The sequence below is a fragment of the Hemiscyllium ocellatum genome, chromosome 42, assembly GCF_020745735.1.
Source record: "Hemiscyllium ocellatum isolate sHemOce1 chromosome 42, sHemOce1.pat.X.cur, whole genome shotgun sequence".
Lineage (NCBI taxonomy): Eukaryota > Metazoa > Chordata > Chondrichthyes > Orectolobiformes > Hemiscylliidae > Hemiscyllium > Hemiscyllium ocellatum.
Genome location: NC_083442.1, coordinates 10,185,117 through 10,201,849, shown reverse-complemented (window position 1 = coordinate 10,201,849; position 16,733 = coordinate 10,185,117). Strand labels below are relative to the sequence as shown.

General features: G+C 42.8%; 1 protein-coding gene across 1 annotated transcript in view; it reads left to right on the top strand.

Moving 5' to 3' along the window:
* The first annotated feature begins 510 nt into the window (after positions 1-510).
* Positions 511-16,733, top strand: part of tbc1d2b (TBC1 domain family, member 2B) — a 154,572-nt gene continuing 138,349 nt past the window's right edge. The window contains exon 1 of the mRNA XM_060853641.1: positions 511-924. Within this exon, the coding sequence (XP_060709624.1) occupies positions 595-924 (330 nt within the window). The 5' untranslated portion in view covers positions 511-594. The remainder of the gene's footprint in view (positions 925-16,733) is intronic.

Genomic DNA, 16,733 nt, shown 5'->3' with positions numbered 1-16,733 from the left:
ACTCCAGAAACATAATTTTTTAAAAGCCAGGTATTTCAAAAATCAGGCTGAACTTGTGAACGATTGCCATTATTCCCAGGACTCAGAGCATCGAGCTTTACATAACCCTCACAAACAAGCCATTCTGGATTGAACTTGCTTAAGTATGCAACATCTGGAGAGGAGGGGGTCTCTGCTCATGTACAACGCATGTGCAGTAGACCCAATACTTCTTGGGGTTAGTTTGAGATATATGCGCAGGCGCACTGATCATCCCAACAAAAACGAAAATTGCTAGAAAAGCTTAGCAGGTTTGACAACATCTGTGAAGAGAAATCAGACGTCATTGATCATCACGGTGGGCAAGTATATATCCAGTGTCAATGCTCATCCTAGACCGTACATTTGGGAAATGTAGTTGACACCTCCGTATACGCATGCGCAAGACGTGGGGCTGCTGGGAGCTGTAGTCTTTCCCCGCCAAGCTGTGGACTACAGCTCCCGGCGGCCAGTGCGGTGCTGTCAGCCAGAGCTCCATGGCCGGAGGGTGAGTTCAGGTCAGTTCCCCGCTGTTTTACCTGTTCGCCGAGCTGACTGCCTCACTTTGCCCGGATTATGAGGGAGGAAGATGCGGAGAGGCACGGAGACTCGTTGCCTGAGCAGTCAGAGCTGGTGGCGTCGAGTCCGGTCAGCGTGAGGCGGGAGCTGCCGTCCAGGCTGTGCGGTTACCTCAACAAACTGTCCGGGAAGGGGCCGCTCAAGGGATTCAAGAGCCGCTGGTTTGTCTTCGAGCCCCTTCACTGTCACCTGTATTACTTCAAGGGCTCGAGCGACGCCATCCCGCTGGGCTTCATCGACATCGCCGATTCCTCCTTCACCTACGACTTGGAGGCTGAGGAGGGTCAATTTGAGATTCACTCAGGAGGGAGGGATTACACTCTGAAGGTAGGGTCGGGGGAAAGGGGAGGGGGGGTGAAGGGAGAAATGGGGGGAAAGGGGTGGAGGGAGGGCTGGGGGTGAGGGGAGGGATGGGGGTATGGGGAGGGATGGGGGTGAAGGGAGGAAGGGGGGATAGTTTTAAACTATCCTCAAACCTGTTACTTCCCTGTCTCAGTTCCCAATCATGTGTGATCTGCCTGAGCTTGGGCAGGCCATGTCAAAGCAGTGAAAATATTCGGAACCACCTTCTTAGAGTATGGATGCAACAGAACTATACATCCTGGGTCAAGGGTTTTGAAAAGGTTGGTCAAGAGTTATACACAGTTTGCGAATAGGGAGGGAAGCTCTTGACAAACATTGATTTAGCTTCCCTATCCAGGAAGTTTGCAACCTGCATGGCTGCTCTCTCTGTGCCTATAATGTGAACTATCGCACATAGTTTCAGCATGTACATTTCCCAGGGTGTGCAACAATGTATTTGTCATTGCGAATGTTCTGTGATATCTGTCCCTGTACTCCTCTGCAAGTATTGAAACTGAACAATACCGTCATGGTTGTGTAGGAAGCTTGAAAATTAAAATAAGCAGAATTGGTGCCTCCAGGGAGAGAGGGACTACCTCTCCCTTCTCCACGTTCCATCTCCCATTCGCCTCTTGGTCTGGCCTCCCCTTCCTCATCTCTTCTCCCCCCCCCCCTCCATATTGATTGTAATGCTTTGTTTGAGGGGTTCAATTTGTTTCACAATTTCCAAACTGTAACCTTGGGAACTCCAGGGATTCAAGTATTGTTAATACTGTACCAGATATTTGTGTGTGCAATAGCCCTCCCATCTCCACCTTGCACAGTCTCATCAAGCCCCTTCTGAATCTAGTGCAGCACATTTGTACCAAGGTACAGGGTATTGCGTTTTAGTTGAAGATATTATATCGTGGTAACTGATGGCAATGTCTTTGTGGGGTGAGAAGGGGAACATAGATGAATTATGTAGTTTACATGTTATGTAGTTACACTTGTGTTGCTTTAAAGTTGATTGTTTTCTAACTGTTTTGAGTTTGTTTAGGTAGTCAATGCTTGTGAATTGTATTGACAAAGTTGCATATTTCACTTTTAAACTGCAAACTCAAAATTGAGTGGCTTTCAAAAAATGAAACAGCATAATAAATTTATGAAGCTTATTTGCCATTACTATCTCATTAGTTCAATTTTAAAAGAAACAAGCAAATGTGAAAAACGAGGAGCATAAGAAAAGGAAGCATGATGTGGGGGGCCCTTTGAGATCTTAGGATTTTCAAGAAAGGAAACTTTTGTTTTTAATTACATGGCATGCTCATTCCCATGTTTTTGATGCCAGTACAGATGCCAGATTCATTGTCATATTCTCCTATTTTTGTTTTCATTAGAGCACATTTAATGGAAAGTTTTTAACAAGCCAAATTTTAAAGATGTGTATTACAGTTTCATAAGTTGGTTTTTCATCAGAAGGATTTCTCTGTCGGCTGTTAATAATGCTGCTTTTGACCTGAAGTGGGTAAATTTGTAACAAAAACAGAAATTGCTGGCAAAACTGTTCTATCAACATCTGTGGGGAAAAAAGCAGAGTTAAGTTTTCAAGTCTGTGACCCTTCATCAGAATGCTCTCTTTAAAATAAGAGCTGAGAGTAGGAGAGTGTGGGTGAGCTGTAAAGTAACCTTTTATATTGTGATAAACTTAAGAGTTGGCGAGAATATGTGACTGCACCAAAAGCAGTACTGGTGTGGAGTGGGTAAATGCATGGAGAATGGAATCAGGGTCTAAAGCTATTGAACTCCGTGTCAAGTCCTAAAGGCTGCAGTGTCCCCAAGCAGAAAATGAGATGTTCTTCAAGCTTGCGTTGAAGCTTGCTCCAATTCTGAAGTAGAATCACCAGATTGGAGGCACTAACTCTGCTTTCTTTCTACAGATCTGTCATCTTCGGGTAAAAAATGAGGTCTGCAGATGCTGGAGATCACAGCTGAAAATGTGTTGCTGGTTAAAGCACAGCAGGTTAGGCAGCATCCAAGGAATAGGAAATTCGACATTTCGGGCATAAGCCCTGATGAAGGGCTTATGCCCGAAACGTCGAATTTCCTATTCCTTGAATGCTGCCTAACCTGCTGTGCTTTAACCAGCAACACATTTTCAGCACAGATCTGTCATCTGCTGATTTTCTGTTTTTGCTTCTGATCTCCAGCATCTGCAGTTCTTTGTCTTAAATTATTATAATAGTTTGATGCATATAATTGGAGAATTTTTTTCTGCTGTACTGATGCTGGTAACATTTTGCAATATTCGAATCTCCAATCACAGCTGTCTTCACAAGCAGGGCATGTAATGTGTGGAAAATTTGCTTGCTTCCTTCAGCACAGTTTAGGGGCAGTTGGCAAATGTAAGTTGGAGATCTGTGTATATGCCAGAGGTAATGCTGGAGTTTATTAAGCTACAATCAGATCACTTTACATCAATGTAGCATCAAGTGTTCTGTATTTTCTGCAATCAATATAGTTGATTGGTAGAGATCTGCAGCAAAGAGGAAGTTGCCATTTCTGAGTAACTGACTGGTCTCTCATTAAGTGAAGTTGTGTGGTCAAAACCAGAAGTTGCTGGAGAAGTTCAGTTGGTTTCACAATGTCAATTGAAGAGAAATTGGAGTTGACAGTTTGGGTCCAGTGACCCTTCCTCAGAACTGATTTGTCTTCATAAATGCTGTCAAACCTGCTGAACCTTTCCAGCAACTTCTGTTTTTGTTTCTGATTTAGAGCATCCATAATTCTTTTGGTTTTTGAGATTGTGTGCCTGGGCAACAGCTTACACCTTCCAGAAATGTCAGCTTCTACCTTCACTGCACGACAAAGATCTATTGCCAACTTGGTTTGGAAGCTTGTGCGGAATAAAATCCAATGTGACAGCCTCTTATTATTCTGGCCACACAAACCCATTGCTTAGCAATAGTCTAATCCAGTCACTTGAATATACAACTGCTACCACTTTGACCCCGGTTGGTGTGGATATAAACCTACAGGTTTTTGTCACCAGTGTGACCCTCAGTTTGGGTCTGAGTGAGTTCTGAACCATAAGACACAGCCTTTGTATTATGTGACTTGAGCTTGATTCAACTTTGTTAGTCTGTCTTTGATTACTAAAATGTGAGTATCCTTTGATTTTTGGCATTGTTGTCCCAGTGAACTCTGTTCAAACTGAAGTTAGCACACAGTAAAGGCTACCAGTTACTAATGTGAATCTCTGACATCTTACCATTGTACTTTGCAAAGCCCATTGTTCATGGTAGTTAATAGAGAGCATTAGAATCCTTTGAGACCATCACCATTGTAGAATGTTCTGTGACATTACTCAGAATTGTTTTGTTCATAGCTTCTGTTATTATCCTTCCTCTGGTTCATTGTTGATTATGGTTACCTAACATGGGATTGAAACTCTCCAAAAGTGCACATATTTTCCCTTTACTTTTCCTTCATTTCCCTGACTTCTGTTTAGTGCCTCTATCTGATCAAAAGGTGAAATTCATTGCAGCTATCTCTTTTCATTTGCAGCTTGTGCATTGCATCTTAACACTGCACAAACTACTTTTGCCATAATCTCAAAGGAATGGCAGTTGGTCCATTTCCTGATGAAGGGCTCTGGCCCGAAACGTCGAATTTCCTGTTCCTTGGATGCTGCCTAACCTGCTGTGCTTTAACCAGCAACACATTTTCAGCTCCGATCTCCAGCATCTGCAGACCTCACTTTTTACTCAGTTGGTCCATCAGTCAATCTGATCTGGTTAAAAATGCTGCCCAGCATTCTCCGTCTTCATAACCCTATTCTGATTGTCCATTTTACCCAGAATTTGTCTTAAATTGTCTTTGTTGCAAGAACTAGGAGAAGGACTATGCTGTTCAGACCCTGGAGCCTATTCTGCCATTCTATAAGATTGTAGCATATCTGATTACAGCCTCAATTCCGCATTCTTGTCTATCCTATACAACCTTTGATTCTGGAACCAACCTAGTGAATCCCCCTTATATAAATCCTCCCTGGGTAAGAAGAAATGATCTCACATTTGCAGGAAGATTTGCTTACTATTCTGTTGTAATTCTTTGCAACTAATTCCACCCCCCCCGCCCCAGTTGCTAAGATAACAGGAATCAAGGGTTGTATCCTTATTCATGTAAGTACTGCTCTTGTGATTAAAATGTTTTGGATTTGTAGTGAGATTTGTATTGATCCCTCTGTCAGTTTAGATGTTTATTGAGTTTGGAAGATACTGAGGCCTTTTAGGAAATAGTATTGTAGACTGAAACGGAAAACAGTGCCCAGGTAAAGGAGAGGAAATGAAATAAATGACAAATAAGATTTAACAAAAGCGAAGACACATTGAAAGCTACCTTGTGGCCTGGCACATCCCCTTAATTCATTGATCCTCGTCTTTATGGTAACAATGAAGGGTGTCGGAGGGCATGCCAAGAGCAGCATCAGGCATGCCTAAGTACAGATAAAACAATATCGAGCAGCACTTGCTTGGCAATAATCTGCTCGCTGACACCTAATATGTGTTCCAGCAGGATCCTGAACTCCTCTCCTGATTTCAGCCTTTGTTCAAACCAGTAGAGTTTAATTTCAGAGGTGAGTTGAGAGTGACCGCCTTTGAAATCAAGCTTACATTTGACTGGGACTGGCACCAACGAACCTTAGCAAAACCCAAGTCAATGGGAATCAGGAGACAAACTCTCAGTTAGAGTTCTACCTGGCACAGAGGATATTGGTTGCAGTTGTTGGTCAGTCATCTTAGGTCCAGAACTTGGAATCATAGGATCCCTACAGTGTGGAAACAGGCCATTTGGCTCATCAAGTCCACACTGACTCTCCAAAGAGCATCCTGCCCAGATTCCCCCCCACCCCCCCCCCCCCCACTTTAAAGAAGGTAGTTCACCACTGCCTTCTGAGGGCAGTTAAAGCTTGATTATAAATACTGACTTAGCCTAGAAGCCTACATGACATAAATTTTAAAAGTCAAGATTTACAATAATGGCAACAATGCTTAGTCCTTAACAGTTTTATTTCTTTTGTTTCAGAAAGTATTAGGGCATAACTGAATAATTCGAATTGAATTCCATGCTGAAAAGTAGACCTCCCCTGGTATATGTAAATCGGTGTTTGTAAATACCTTTCCAAAGGGAAATGAAAAGAAACAGTCAATGTAAAGATGTATAAAGTGATGAAGAGAAGAAAATGGAGAAGAAAAGTTTCAATTTTTGTATTTACTTTCTTTGTGAACTTTGCCTTCCTTTCTGGCAGTTAGTTGTTAGTGTTGGAAATGAAAACAAATTTACTTGCAATGCTGGGAGTTGGCTGCTGGATTTTGTCCAGGCACTTGATTGAAAACATTCTTATGAAATCTGTTTAAAAACTGAAAGAAGTGCGGATACTGTAAATCAGAAACAAAAATCCGATGAGGGGTCACTGGATTTCACTTCACAGATGCTGCCGGACTTGCTGAACTTTCCCAGCCTATGATAGTTTGTACTGTTTAGTTACAAAGTTTGTCAGCTAATCTAGTTTAATCTTCCAGAATTAATGAGGATTGTGTTGATTAGCTGATGTGTTGACTGACTGACTATATTTTTCTGAGAGAGAAGGATCATTCACAAGTCATCCAAATTGGTACCAATGACATAAATAGGAAGAGGATGAGATCTTGAAGGCAGTTTTTGGGAAGTTAGGAAGGAAATTAAAAAGCAGGACATTGATCAGTCATCACTGGATTGCTCCCAGTGCCAAAAGTTAAGAATAAGAGGATAGATTCAAGGGTGAAGAACTGGTATAGCTAGATGACTTGCTCATTAATGAGACTGGGACTGATGACCTTGAAGGGAGTCTTTATAGCAGTGATGGGTTGCATTTAAACTAGGTGTCAGGAAATGGGATCCCTGAGGAATAACCCTAATTGGAAGAAAGTAAATTTAGTAATGGGAAGTCAAAAGGTTTCTAAGGAGTCTAGAAGACCTGAGAAATAAAGCCAAGCATCGAGTATGCTTCCAAAGCAGATTGACATCAAAAATACAAAGTTAAGGGCACTCTATCTGAATACATGCCACATTTGTGAAAAAGGTAGACAGTCTGAAGGCACCAATAGAGAGATATCTCTATGGTCTAATCGCTATTCTAGAAACTTGGCTGCACGGTGATCAGGACTGGGAACATTTTGAAAGAATGCAGGAAAAGGAAATGGAGTTGTGCTGATTATAAGGGATGAGATCCATATATTAGTGTGGGAGATTTCAGATTTAAAAAAAAGAGGAATATGTTTGGAGCTGAGAGAGATATGCAGACATTGGTGTTATTTATAGGCCAAATGGTATGGTAGTGTGAGACATGATGATATTAGTCAGGTGATAAAGCACAAAAGAAGCATGAGCAATACAGTAATCATAGACCTTTACAATGCAGAAAGAGGCCGTTTGGCCCATGTCTGTACCAGCTCCTGAAAGGGCTCCCCAGCTGGTGCCTCTCTCTAACCCTATCTCCATAGCCCTCTAACTTCACGTTCGTATATATATCCAGCACTCTTTTGTCATTTCCTATAGAATCTGCCACCACCACTCTCCCAGAGACACACCCATTGCAGATGCTGGAATCCAAAATAGACAGGCAGGAGACTGGAAGAACACAACAAGCCAGACAGTATTGGGATGGGGAAGTCTGATTCAGGTGTAACCCTTCTTCAGGACTGGGGGTGTGTGTAGGGGGAGGTGCAGATAAATGAGGTGGCGGGGGCATGGTGGTGAAGTGGGGATAGGTCGGGTGTATGACTTGGTTGGTCAATGGGTGGGGGGAGGGAGGGCAGGGTGGTGTAGTGGCGATAGGTGAACACAGGTCATGTGTATGCCCTGTTGGTCCATGGGAGGGCGAGGGCAGGGTGGTGTAGTGGGGATAAGTGAACACAGATCGGGTGTGTGCCCCGTTGGTCAATGGGAGGGCGGGGGCAGGGTGGTGAAGTGAGGATAGGTGAAGATAGATAGAAGGTACGACCATTCTCCCAGACAGCTCATTCCAAATCCTAACAACTGAGTAAAGACGTTTCTCCTCCTCTCACTCCTCGTTCTCTTGCTGACTATTTTGAAATTGTGTCCTATAGTTACTGACATAATGGAAACAGAATATCCTCCCTCACTCTGTCAAAATTATTCATGATTTTGAATACCTCAGTAAGACCACTGCTTAATCTTCCTTGCTCCAAGGAGAATAAACCTAATCTCTCATTTTTTTTCTATCTGAAATCCTTCATTGTTCACAGGTAATTTATTAGAATGATACAATCTCTCCAGGGCTCAACATCTCTCCTGAAATAAGGTGTATATTAGAGGTGGTTTTCTAGAGAAAAGTGTTGAACCAACTAGAGAACATGCTACTTCTGATCCAGTATTACATAATAAAAAAAACTTATTAGCAATCTTATAGTACAAATTCCTTTTGAGGACAATATAACAGAACTTTACACTATGCTTGATGGTGAAATAGTTCATTTGAGCAAGGGTGCTAAATTCGAATAAGAGAACTTATGATTGCATGAGGTACAAATTGGTGGAATTGAATAAGGAAAATGCATTAAAAGCCATGAGTGTACATAGGCAATGGATAATCTTTAAGGCAGTATGATAGCAACTGTGTTCTTTCTAAGTACAGAAATGCGGCAAAGGTCAACCATGGCTAACAAAGCTAAATGGGAATTCTAGGAGCAGCAGAGCCTGTCAGGAAACGTGAATGTACAGTTTAAATTGCTTTTTGTTCCAGTTTCTCTTCAGTTCCGGGACATAGTCGGAGAGGTCATGAGGTCACACTGGGGTGGCTGCTTTACCAGGCAGTGTCTCCCAACCATTCTCCTCTAACTAAAAAACAATTCCGTGTGTCGGTTGGTAAGGTGACGAGTGTTTTCTTTCCTGTTTCATTTGATTTTTTTTCCCAGTAGTCTATTTGAGAATTTTAAATAGCAGGAATGGAGGTAAGGGCAATTGAATGTTCCACCTGCGATATGTGGGAGGTAAGGGTAACCTCTAGTGTCCCTGCAGACTTAATTTGTGAGATGTACACCCAACACCAGCTCCTCTAGAACTGTGTTAGGAAACTGAAGCTGAATGAACTTCGGATCATCCAGGGGATTATTGAGGAGAGTTACAAGGAGGTAGTTACTCCACAGTCACATGAAGAAAGCAGATAGGTTACTGTTGGCGGTAGAAAAGGGAACCAGCAGTCAGTGTAGGGATCTCCTGTCATGGTTCTCCTCAACAACAGGTATACCGTTTTGGATACTGTTGCGGGGGACAACTTAGCAGGGGACAACTTAGCAGGCGTAAGCAATGGCGCACAGGTCTCAGTCTGTCCCAATTGCCCAGAGGGGAAGGGGGAAAAGGAGCAGAGCTTTAGTCATTGGGGACTTCATAGTTAGGGGGATAGATAGGAGGTTCTGTGGGAATGAGAGATATTCACAATTGGTGTATTGCTTCCCAGGTGCCAGAGTTAGTGATGTCTCTGATCGTGTTTTCAGGATCCTTGAGAGGGAGGGGGAGCAGTTCCAAGTTGTGGTCCACATCAGCACTACCGACATAGGTAGGAAGAATGGTTGGGATCAAAGGCAGAAATTCGGGGAGCTCAGGTGGAAGCTAGAACAAAGTTGTTATCTCTGGTTTGTTGCCTGTGCCACGTGCTAGGGAAGCGAGGAACAGGGAGCAAGCAGAGCTGAAGATGTGGCTGCAGGAATAGTGCAGGATGGAGAGTTTTGGATTTTTGCATAATTGGAGTTCTTTCTGCACGTCGGACCTCTGCAAACAGGATGGTCTTCTCCTGAACCAGAGGGGTACCAATATCCTGATGGGTTAATTTGCTAATGCTCTTCAAGAGGGTTTAAACTAATGCAGCAGGGGGATAGCAACCTGAATTGTAGTTTCAGTGTACAGTAGGTTGAGGGTAGTGAGGTCAGGGATAGGTTTACAAGGTTGCGGGAGGGCACCGTCAATCAGGATGTTGGTTTGAAATATGTGTACTTCAATACCAGAAGCATCCAGAATAAGGTGGGTGAACTTGCAGCATGGGTTGGTACTGGGATTTTGATGTTCTGGCCATTTTAGAGACATGGCTAGAGGACGGACAGGAAATGTTGTTGCAGATACCAGGATTTGGATCTTTCAGCAAGAACAAAGAAGATGGTTAAAGAGGTGGGGGTGTGACATTCTTAATCAAGGGTAGTATTACAGCAGTAGTATTATAACATTTGAGGACTCATCCATTGAGGTAGTTTGGGCTGAGGTTAGAAACAGGAAAGGAGAGGTTACCCTGTTGGGAGTTTTCTAAAGGCCTCCAAATTGTTCCAGGGATGTAGAGGAAAGGATAGCAAAGATGATTCTTGACAGGAGCAAGAGTAACAGGGTAGTTGTTGTGGGGGACTTTATTCCCAGTCAATACTGGGAAAGTTACTATAGTTTAAGTAGTTTAGATGGGTCAGTTTTGGTTCAGGACGGTTTTCTGACACAGTATGGATTCAGGCCAAAAAGGGGCGATGCTATATTGGATTTGGTACTGGGGAATGAACTCGGCCGGGTGTTGGATTTGGAGGTAGGTGAGCACTTTGGCGATAGTGACCATAATTTGGTTATGTTTACAATAACAATGAACAGAGTATATATCACAGAGGTACCACTGGGGGAAAGGCAATTATGATGCAATTAGGCAAGATTTAGGATGCATAGGATGGGGAAGGAAGCTGCAGGGTTTGGACACTCCTGAAATGTGGAGCTTATTCAAGGAACAGCTCATGCAGCTCCGTGTGAAGTATATAGCTATCAGGCAGGGAGGTAGTTGTCGAGTGTGTGAGCCATGATTTACTAAAGAAGTTGAAGCTCTTATCAAGAGGAAGACTTATGAGGATGTGGTCTGAAGGCTCAGTTAGGGGTCTTGAGAATTATTCATTAGCCAGAAAAGACCTAAAGTGAGGGCTAAGAAGAGCTGGGAGGGGACATAAGAAGGCAGATAGGATCATGAAAAGTCCTGAGGCCTTCTATCAAAAATAAAAGACTGACGAGAGTAAGATTGGGACCAATTAAAGATAGTAGTGGAAAGTTGTGTGTGGAATCTGAAATGGGGTAGCGCTTAATGAATACTTTTTGTCAATGTTAGTGAGAAAACAGCGATACAGGCTACAAAATTAGATGGGATTGAGCTTGACAAAGAGGTGGTCTTATCCATTTTCAAATCTTTCAAAATTGCTCAGACCTCAAGGCTGGATGGGATTTATCCTCTGATTTTCTGGGAAGCCAGGGAGGAGATTGCAGAGCCTTTGGCTTCGATCTTTGTCATCGTTGTCGACAGGAGTAGTGCCAAAAAACTGGAGGATAGCAAATGTTGTTCCCTTGTTTAAGAAGGGGAGTCAGGACAACCTGTAATTATCAGCCAGTGAGCCTTAGTTCGGTTGTGGGTAAGGTGTTGGAAAAGCTTATAAAAAGAAAAGGATTTATAATCATCTGGAAAGGAATAATTTGATTAGGGATAGTCAACACAGTTTGTTCTGAAGGGTAGGTCGTGCCTCACTAACCTTATTGAGTTCTTTGAGAAGGTGACAAAACAGGTAGATGAAGGTAAGGTGGTTATTCGGTAAGGCGTTTGATAAGGCTTCACGTGGTACGCTATTGCACTAAATAAGGAGTTTTGGGATTGAAGGTGATTTTAACAGTTTGGATCAGAAATTGCCGAGCTGAAAGAAGACAGAGGTTTGTGGTTGTTGGGAAGTGTTCTCCACTGGTAACTGAGCTCCAGAGTGTGCCGCAAGGATCTGTTTTGGGGCCACTGTTATTTGTCATTTTTATAAATGCTCTGGAAGAGGATGTTGAAGGATGGGTTAGTAAATTTGCAGGTGACACTAAGGTAGGTGGATAGTGTCGATGGATGTTGTGAGTTACAGAGGCACATAGATAAGACGCAGAACTGGGCTGGTAAGTGGCAAATGGAGTTTCATGTGTAAAAGTGTGAGGTAGTTCACTTTGGAAGAAGTAACAGGAATGCAGATTACTGGGCTAATGGTAAAATTGTTGGTAGCATAGATGAACAGAGAGATCTGTGTCCAAGTGCATAAATCCCCATAAGTTCCTACACAGGTTGATAACCTAGAACATAGAACAGTACAGCACAGAACGGGCCCTTCAGCCCATGATGTTGTGCCGAGCACTGATCCTCATGTATGCACCCTCAAATTTCTGTGACCGTATGCATGTCCAGGAGTCTCTTAAATGTCCCCAATGACCCTGCCTCCAAAACTGCTGCTGGCAACGCATTCCATACTCTCTCAACTGTGTAAAGAACCCGCCTCTGACATCCCCTCTATACTTTCCTCCAACCGGCTTAAAACTATGACCCCTCGTGTTGGTGATTTCTGCCCTGGGAAATAGAGTCGATAGCCAGTGACTATCTATGCCTCTCATTATCTTGTATACCTCAATTAGGTCCCCTCTTCTCCTCCTTTTCTCCAATGAAAAAAGTCCTAGCTCAGTCAACCTCTCCTTATAAGATAAGCCCCCTAGTCCAGGCAACATCCTGGTAAGGTTGTTAAGAAGGCATATGGTATATTGGTGTTTATTGATAGGGGGATTGCGTTTTGGAGCCACAAGGTCATGCTTCAGTTGTACCAGACACTAGTAAGGCCACACCTGGAGCATTGCGTGCAATTCTGGTCACCACGTTATAGGAAGGATGTGGAAGCTTTGGAAACTGTTCAGAGGTGATTTACTAGGATGTTGCCCGGTATAGAAGGAAGGTCTTACGAGGAAAAGTTGAGGGAACTGAGGCTGTTTTCATTGGAGAGAAAAAGGTTGAGAGGTTACTTAGTCAAGACGTACAAGATAATCAGAGGATTAGATTGGATAGACAGTTAGTCTTTTCCTTGGATGGTGAAGGCTGACATGAGGGGACATAGATCACCCCTCAATTCAAAGCTATTTAGGACAGATATCAGGGGTAATTTCTTTACTCAGAGTAGTAGGGGTGTGGGATGGCCTGCCTGCAACAGTAGTAGACTCGCTGACATTAAGAGCATTTAAATGGGCATTGGTCATACATATGGATAATAATGGAACTATGGATAGGTGAGATGGGCATCAGATTAATTTCGCAGGTCAGCACAACATTGAAGGCTGAATTTGGTTCAATTTGGTTGCCTGTTTGTGATTTGAGAGTATCAGGCACAGGAGATGGTGATAGACCATAAACTTTGCCATTGAACTGAGTGTTGCCTTTTGTGCCATCATTGTCAACATTTACCTGAGGCAACGGCTATGCACAAAATCCAGTGGAACTTGGGTAATTTTATTAAAATTGCATTCTACTGATGGCTAAAGTGACTAGCCATCAGGACATTTCATCTTTATGAAACTACCCTGTAGTGAGAAATGGTTGACCTTCTTTGAGGTTTTGCATTTTGAGAGAATATAGTTGCTGTGAATCAAATAATATTTCCTTTAAAGTTTATCCTATGTACTTGCCTATGTACAGTGGCTATCTGGTGTTGTGGGGTGAGTTTGGTGTTCGCATCTGTTTGGGCTCTTGTGACACAGTCATAGTCACTACCTCTTAACCAGGAGGCCTAGTTTGAAGTTCCAACTCTTCCAGGGGTGTACAATAACATCCCTGAATAGATTGATTAGAAAATAGCTTAGTGCCTGTTGCCAAGCTGTTGTAATGCTGCAGGTGTTGGTGGCACCACTAGATCATGGTGCCATTCACATGGCAGTTGTTCTCTCATATGTGAGAAAAATGTTTAGTGCTTTCAGATCAAACTGGCAGGAGGCTTGCTTGTGTAACATGAAGGCCAGACATGTTTTCCCAAATATGTAAAGGAGAGCCACTGACATGCGAGAATAGAGACTTCAACTTTTGTGTTTCAACTCCTTGTGTTTGTGAGAGAAGAATAAGTCTTGTGTATCATTTCATTGCAGCTTAATTCGTAAATTGTTTTCGGCTTGAGACTGTAGAAACACCTTTTATCTACTCAGCTTGGTTTCTTTACTGATTACAAAGGCAAGGTAATGCTGCAATTATCATGATTTTGCTGATTTTTTTTTGCTATTGCTAAAGTTTGAGTTTGATTTGCTAATTATAAAATTATCAGCCTCTATCTTATGATAAGGAGCAGAAGCAGGGCAAACTTACTACAGGAAAACAAGCCCTATCAGAAGACCCTATTGGTCTCCAGCTATTTTGAAGTTCTTATTCTGTTGCATTCTCTTTCACTTTGTTTGTGATATGTTTGTACATTAAGCAATTCGTTATTTTTTATGAGAATAGTTGAATTTGGTGATGAATGGTTCAATATGCAGCACACAACAAGAGCCTTTCTCTGACTGTGCTTGACTGCAAGGAGTGGTTTGTGTTATGTGTTGTTTTGAAAGCGTAGAGAAGAGGAATGCAAGTATGGAGACCTTTTTAAATCTGGTGAGGGATGAGGATGGAGTCTGGGAAAATGGTAAAACAAATGTGTAAATGGCGATGGGGAATTGAAAATCAAGGGTCTTGAAGTGACAGTATTAAAGGGTAATGTGTTTTTAAGGGCTTTCTAAATTAACCTGTTGAGACATGTTATAACACAGTCTGGATCAAGTATGACTTGAACCTGGGCCTTTTAACCTAGAGGTAGGAACTTTATCACTACGCCACAAGGGTATATGAATGTGTGTTGATTTGATGACCTGCATTGTGGGGATGAGATTAAACAACACTTATTTAGCATTATTTACTTTTGAGGCATTAAACATGTGAAGTGAACAGGGGAAAGTGAGGACTGCAGATGCTGGAGATCCGAGTCAAGAGTGTGGCGCTGGAAAAGCGCAGCTGGTTAGGCAGCATCCGAGGAGCAAGAGAATCGATGTTTAGGGCATAACTCTTCATCAGGAATCTGACTCACTAAGACGTGAATGGAGGAAGTGAATGGGAGAAATGAACAGGACCATTTAGACCCTGAGTCATTCATTGAGTTGGCGACGTAGTTAAAATTTGCTAAAATGGTGCAGTGAATTACATGTAAATGAATGACTCAGGGTCTAAATGGTCCCTCATTTCCTCTCCCCTAACCTTACCCCAGTTCCAGCCTTCCAGTTCAGCACTGTCCTCGTGACCTGTCCTACCAGCCTATCTCCCTTCCCACCTATCCGCTGCATCCTTCCCTCTGACCTATCACTTCCATCCTGACCTCTATTCACCTATTGTACTCTTTGCTACCTTCTCCTCAGCATATCCCCACCCCAATTTCTCTTTCCATCCTGGAGGCTCCCTGCCTCCATTCCTGATTAAGTGCTTTTGCCCAAAACATTGATTTTCCTGCTCCTCTGATGCCGCCTGACCAATGGTGTTTTTCCAGCGCCACTCTAATCTAGAGCATATAATAGTACAGCAAAATACAGCCCTTTGGTCCTTGATGTTGTGCTGACTTTTTATCCTATTCTAAGATCAAACTAGCGAATTTGGCCCCACAGTTGAGTGTATAAGGAGTATAGTAGGGGACTGAGTACGCAGCCTTGCGTGGCACTGGTGTTGAGCATTATGCAGGAAGGGGAATTGTCACAACTTTTTACTGATTGCGGTCTACGGGTCAGAAGCAGAGGATTCAGTTACATAGTGGGGAGCCGAGACCTTGGTCTCTGAGTTTAGCAATAAGTTTATTTAGGATTATGGTGTCGAAGCAGAACTGTAGTCAATAAATAGGAGCCTGAATTAGATATCTTTGTTTTTAAGACTTTTCACAGATGAGTGTAGGACCAGAGAGATGGCATCTGTTGTGGACCTGTAGCGCCAGTAGGTGATTTGCAAGGGATAAAGACAATCTAGGAGGCTGAACCCTATCAAAACACTTCATAATTATAAGAGATCAGAGCCATTGGGCGGTAGTCATTGAGGCACACTGCATGATTTTTCTTTGGCACAAGGATGATGCTGGTCTTCTTGAAGCAGATGACAACTTCAGATTGTAGATAGGAGGGCAAAAAGAGGAGATGGTTTTGGCAAATAGGGTTAAGGAGAATCCAAAGGGATTCTACAAATACATTAAGGACAAAAGGGTAACCAGGGAGAGAATATGACCTCTTAGAAGATCAGCAAGGCCGTATACGTATGGAACTGAAGGAAATTGGGGAGATATGTAAATGAGTATTGGGCATCAGAGTTTACTATGGGGAAGGATATTGAGGATCAATACCGTGGGGAAATAAATAGTGACACCTTAAAAATGTCCATATTGTAGAGGAGGAGATGCTGAATGTCTTAAAATGCATAAAGGTGGATAAATCCCCGGCACCTGATCAGGAGTATCCTAAATTCTGGCGGAAGAAAGGGAAGTGATTGCTGGACCCCTTGCACAGATATTTGTATCATGGATAGCCACAGGTGAGGTGCTGGAAGAATGAAGATTGGGTAACATGGTGTCACTATTTAAGTAATATGGAAAGGAAAAGCCAAGGAATTAGACTGGTGAACTGACATCAGTGGTGGGAAAGTTATTGGAGGGAATCTTGAGGAATGGGATTTACAAATATTTGGAAAGGCAAGGACTGATTAGGGATGGTCAGCATGGCTTTGTGCATGGGAAATTGTGTCTCACTAACTTGATTGAGCTTTTTGAAGAAGTAACGAAGACTATTGAGGGCAGAGCAGTGGACATGATCTGTATGCATCCTGATGAAGGGCTTTTGCCTGAAATGTTGGCCCTCGGATGTTGCCTGACCTATGCTTTTCCAGCACCACTTTAATCTCGACTCATGATCCATATGGA